The sequence below is a fragment of the Calidris pugnax genome, unplaced genomic scaffold, assembly GCF_001431845.1.
Source record: "Calidris pugnax isolate Ruff unplaced genomic scaffold, ASM143184v1 scaffold209, whole genome shotgun sequence".
Classification (NCBI taxonomy): Eukaryota; Metazoa; Chordata; class Aves; order Charadriiformes; family Scolopacidae; genus Calidris; species Calidris pugnax.
The window spans coordinates 2,589,049-2,595,048 of record NW_015090978.1 but is presented as its reverse complement, the minus strand read 5'-3'; the positions used below and the strand labels follow the sequence as shown (position 1 = coordinate 2,595,048).

The following is a 6,000-nucleotide window of genomic DNA, read 5'->3' as shown; positions in this document are numbered from 1 at the left end:
CAGAGGATTGTGAAACCAAACTCTAAGGAAATGAGGAAACATGATGGCTTTAGTATTATGTTGCCCAAACATGTTCACTGTTTACTGTCAGGTAAGCTTCTGCTGGCTTTTTCCTGATACCAAAAATAAGTTGTGTTATGCAGGTGTTGGACTGATCTGTTTTGGGAAGGCATTGCATTAGCTTTGAGTCAAATATATTTATAGTCTGGCCTCATAATGCTACATTTCACCTCTGCTTTTCAGTTCACCGACTAGACTTGCTGCTGTTTTCTACTCACAGTCAACTGCGCTGAGATCAAGTAAGGCTGTTTGGATATAAAAATCCAATTTGAATGAAACAGCTGTATAGCCAAGTTGAATGTATGAGCTTTCTGCTGAATAGATGATGTTTTACTGCTTTCAGTTAATGTGTTCTTAGTACCATTCTTTTAGTTTCACAGTTAAGAGAAGCATGACATGTCTGGTACTTGATAAAGAAGAGAGTTTAATTTTTCAATTTCACTTACAGAGATGAAAAATGTGATAACTCTGCAGTGGCTTAAAATATGGATCAAGATGTTGGGGAAAATTTTAGCTGCTTAGATAGTATTGTTTAGAGTAACGAGAATGTTTTAAGTGCTAGCAATTCCTGCTTCGTCTTTATTTTATGGGGAACATCAATGCATTTGTACATATGTTTAGGATTAAATCCTTTAAGGTGGCCAGGAAGTAGAAAACATAGATTTAGTGTTTGTTTTATTTTCTTAGACTTGCAAAAACATGGTAGGCAGGTGTCTCTGCCTGACACTGATTAAACTAGAATATCCTGATTTGCCTTACTGCATCTCTGTTACTACAAATTAACTGTATTTTTTAAAAATGTCTGCTAAAGTTTTAATTGACATGCAGAAAAAATGAAAGTGACTAATACTTGGGAAAAAAAGGATAACGGGGGGGGGTTCCCCTGATAATTGCAGTTTTACAGTGTACACAGAAATGACTACTATTATCTTATTTTAGGTAAATGATCCTTCCTCCACCGCTTGAGTTGCCCTTAATTTTCAAAAGAAAAAATTCCTTTGAATATTTGAATTCTTGCAGAATTACTGAGAATTTGTCTTTTCCTGGAAGTGACACAGACAAAAAAATAACACTTGGGGATGTTTTGCAGGCTTAGTGAAGGTTGTAAGTGCAGTCTTTACCCATTGCATTCCTTAGTCGTGATGGGCATTTTAATTCTGCATAGTAGTGATATTTGCAGTTTCTTGGAATCAGATCTTGTACCCCAGCTCCACATCGGGTGAGAGGCCGTCAGGATTCCTGATCATTAGATGGAGGCTGGGACTCACCTCTCCCTTCCCACACGCACTGATCTTTCACCCTGTCTGTACCTTGCTGGGGACCTAGAACCTGTTTCGGCATGATCTCTTCTTCACAGAGGTGACTACAGTGTGAAGAGTCCCCTTCAATTTGAACTCCCTAAATAGGGGAGACCTAGTCCAGTACAGACCCCTCTTTCATCCACTGTCCCCCTGATTTATCCTCTGTCTCCACACATGAAACAATCGTGCACATCTAGTGAGAGGAAAGGCTGCCACTGACTTTGGAGCTGGGAAGGTGAGTTACAGGTATCTCAAAACCTCCCCATCCGGCTTGGAGGGGAAAGGTTGCATTCTCCCAGTTCTGGAATGGCCATGGCAGTATAGGGAAGGGAAAAACATACAGGCAGAGCAGGGCTGAAACGGGTAGTTGCAGGCACATATTGGGAACAAGGGATGATTGCATCCATACCTTGAAGTGATACCTGAAATTTTAGTATAGTTTTAAATTCATGGAGCCAAGTTGTTACTGCTATATAATCCACTACATTGCTGTCTTCTTATAAGCTTCCTCTAGACAGATTTAAGTCATTTTTCAAACATATCTGGGATTTGGGTTGGGAAAAATGATAGACGTTTTCTGCTGTTGCCTGGTGTGTTGACAATGATTTCAGGTGACAGCCACTGAGTCAGAAGCATTTAGTTCTCCAAGTTTTCCATTCCAGCATGTACAGACAAAACACAATTTCAACCTTTTTGCGTGAGTTACAATATGAAATGTTAACGTGAGGCTGTACATGAAGCCGCTTGACTTTTTTACCTGCCCTTTGCTGCTGGTCCTGCTCTGTTCCCCAGGCTGGAGCAGAAAACAGTCTGAAGAACTTTTTGTGGTTTGTTTTTTTTTTTTCCTCAGACTGCTGTTGCCACCTCGTGGCATTGGACAGCAACAAATGCTCTGTGGCCAACATGAGTCGCTGACAGATGTCAGAAGTGAGATGGATGTGGGATGCGCGGGGGGCAGTGGGTTGGGTGGATGTCAGTGTGTGTGGGGTCTCCTCTGAGGCCTTAACCTCTGTGGAACACTCACAACTTTGTTACGTGGGATTTCTGATTAAGGTGCCCCATCCTTTGTGCACCAACAGTGGCAGAGTTGGTGGTGTTCTTTTTCATGCTTTTTTTTATTTTCTAAAGTGGGCAAAGATACTAACTGCTTCCCACACTGCCCCTCACATTTTGGGAACACAGTGTAGAGTCCTCAGCCTTTAGGAAGAATTGCAGTGGCACAGCTCTGACAGACCTGTGGCCTGAACAGAAAATCATTTTAAGTATGTGCCATAATTCTGCTTTCAACAAACAAGATGTTGAGCAAAAAGACTAGGAAGTCTTGTTCCAATCTTGTTATCCACATCTCCTTTTTTTTTTGAAACTGAATACTTGAAATAGTTCATGAAAGTCTTGCAATAACCCTGTGAAGTGGTATTCCGCTTGGCCTAGCCCAAGTGCAAACTCTGTTATTATTGCTAAAGCATTCTGAGAGCTGAAGTATGAATTTCCTGTAAAGTAGATAAAATACTTGAAAGGTTAGACATGCTTCTACTAAACAAACTCATTTGGGCTCCAGCTAAAATTCCTGAGGTTTTTTGGTTTTGTTTTTAATTGGAACTCACAGCAATCGATAAAAATCCAACACTGAGTTTTTGGAAATCATCCAAGCCCTTCTTTTAGCTTAAGTAGCAATACTTACTTTCAGCTGCAATGCGTTTATTATATATTTATTTTAAAAGAAGAAAAATATATCGGAGAGCTATTTTAGGTTAAAATTCTCCAAGCCAAAAAAAAAAAGTATTAATGGTTAGTTATAACTGGGATCTTCCTTGTGTGGATACCACATGCCTATGCTGGCATGGTAGATGGAAAAGAAGAAGAGGACCATGGTGCTGCTCTGTTAGATAGTCACTCTCACTTGGGCCAGCCTGAAGTGCTGATCTCCAAAGTGTGCTTTAGTTATGAAAATGTCACCATAGCCCAGGGGTAGCAAGTGCTGAAAAACTTCCTTCTAAGGTTGTCATAAATGATTTGTTCTTAAATTTGCTTGGGTATTGAACTGACTTTTCAACACTTGTTCAGCATAGTCTTAGTTAATATTTTCCCAAAAGAAATCCAGTTCTTGCAAGTACTTTTCCAGACTCTTAATGTGGCTTCAGTCTAAGCTTTAGGCAAATAATAAACTGATTTAAAACCAATTTGGAACATGCAGAAATCAATATGGTTCTTTGAATGAACACCACATAATTAGGTACATCTGGCTTGTGAATGTAAACTATAGCTAAACTGAATTCTCAAAGAGCAAACTCTGCTTAGGTTTAATATCCATTTAAATTCCTCTTTTAATCTCTTTTAATTAAATTTGAACTAAAAGGAGATTATTCTCATTGCTTGGTATTTTTTAGTTTTGTTTGATTTGAAGTTTTATCTAGATAAGATTTCATTTGATATGCAAGTGGTGTTTTGACTGTTTGCATGATTAATGGCTTTGGCGTCTAAAAGAAAAAGGGCATAGTTTGATTGTTACGCATTAGCAAAATACTTGGATCGTTCGCTTGGGACTGGAACACAGCCCTCGCAAACCGAGACACGTGTTTTCCCATATGTACACTGCTTTTATATGAACAAAACCCTTCCCTTTTTAAGGTAATATTCAATTTTTTTTGTTTTGTTCTGTAAGCATCACTGCCATACCTTTAAAAACAAAAAAAAAAAAAAAAAAAAGTTTTATTAGCCATACACTCCAGTAGCACTGTTTAAAAACACACTGTATTTAACTGTAGTTCTGGCACTTTGTTTTCAAGCTCTTTTTGACTTTTGGCTGTGTGATATTAGATTTTCTGTTTTTAATTAAAATACTCCTTTTCAATTAAAATTATTCCAGCACTGTGTTTTGATGCATAAGTGTCTGGCAATGCCTCCTTTCTTACGTCTTGCTGAGAGCAGATCTTGTGTAAGTATCTCTTCTCGTGGTCTGTGGTGACACTGTCAGTCTCTGTGTAGCACATTGACTCCCCACTCATCTGGGGAATCTGCAACGCTTTTGTGTGATTTCTGTTTCTGATGCAGGTTTTCTCATGGTTATGTTTTTGGCGTTTTGCCCCTCAGATTTCTTCTTAGACTTTCCTTTGTTTTTACAAAGGCTGTCATATAATAACACAACTGTTTAGTAAGAATTTTATCATAAATTACTGTGGGAAGGTTATTTAGCTGTGTGACAAAACTAGCTCAGGTCTGTTGTACTCTTTACCAGACTGGCATATTGCACCTTCCTACCACTGTTTATGCAGGTCTCTTCATCACTGTTTCATTCTCCTCAACACTGCCTTTTGCTTGGCAGGGCTGTGTTGGCAGTAGTAATTTGTGTGTGCTCCTTTCAAAGGAAAAACATTAAAATCACGTGTGAAATTTCTGGTTTCTGAAGAAACAGTGCTGTAAGCCTGTAGCACTCCCGGGTGCAAGGCCCTCAAAAGACAGCTAACCTTGACTATATGTCTTTAACTTCTGTCACATTCTCTTATGAACTGCTGAACATTCAGCAGCCGTCATTGATAATCACCTGTCAGCAACCAAGTCATTGAATTTTATTTGCATGTTTGCTCTTGAGAAATAGTTTATACTTGCTTCTGCACTGAAACCTTGTCTTCAGTGGGTACATAAGAGCCTCTCAGTGCATGGTATCTACACGGCTACAATAAAACCATATTTATTTTTAGTGGTTTTGTACAACATGATACTTACAGTCAAGGCACCAGAATTACATCGGAGTTCTCAGCAGTCATGGCATTGCTCTGTGTGTGAGTTGGCAGAGTTGTTTTGAAAGAAAAAAGGTAAGCTTATCTCGGGGCCAAAAGTCGGGGATCAGTGTAAGACAGGGTCCCAGTCCTGTGCTGTGGCTGAAATGTCCAACAATTAGTGGCTGATGGAGATAAAGCTTACAAAGGCTTTTTTGAGGCTAAGTGAAGATGTGTTCTCTCCTCTTAACCACAGAGCTTTTGAGTAGAGGCAATGGCGGCTTAAAAACTGGCTGTTGCTATTTGGAAAACAACAATCTCAGCATGTTTGTAACAGCAACACGGGTGTGGAAGATGCACACTGCACAGTGGTCTTGACAGTTTGTAAGGTGGTTACTGTTATGTTGTCTTCTCAGGCTGTCAGCTCTGAAAATACATAGGTGTGATTGTGGGCATTGCACTGATGGACAATGTAAACCATACAGACGAGACTAATGGGAGTTTCAAGCTTCATAGTAAAGTTATGTGCAATATTAACCCAGTTCAACTTTATGAAGCCTTTTGTGCATGTATCTTCTTACCCTCTCTTTGTCCTGGGGGAGAAGAGCTGAGTGGGAGAAGCCTCTGTAAGGCAAGTTTTACTGCATCCATATGGAAACCAGGATCTGCCTCCTACATGCTGCTTCTTCCTATCCCTAACTTGGTGGGCTTATTTGTGAATCCATTTTGTCACCCATACTGCTGCTTATTATAGTTTGTTATCAGAAAGGAAGTCTTTAGACGTACTTCTGTACAGCTCACTCTGTGGTTTTGGTTGCTTTGACTGAAGGCTGCACCAGCAGTGTGGTGTGTGTTCGTACGTACAACACTAGATTTGCCACATATTGCTCATGCCATTTGGAAACGAAAGAATCGATGGGCCT

The 6,000-nt window shown here is 39.7% G+C and overlaps 1 protein-coding gene across 1 annotated transcript in view; it reads left to right on the top strand.

Annotated features, from left to right (window-relative positions):
* Positions 1–262: 262 nt before the first annotated feature.
* Positions 263–6,000, top strand: part of TNFAIP8 (TNF alpha induced protein 8) — a 32,939-nt gene continuing 27,201 nt past the window's right edge. Inside the window, exon 1 of the mRNA XM_014953418.1 lies at positions 263–299. Coding sequence (XP_014808904.1) covers position 299 — 1 coding nt within the window. The 5' untranslated portion in view covers positions 263–298. The remainder of the gene's footprint in view (positions 300–6,000) is intronic.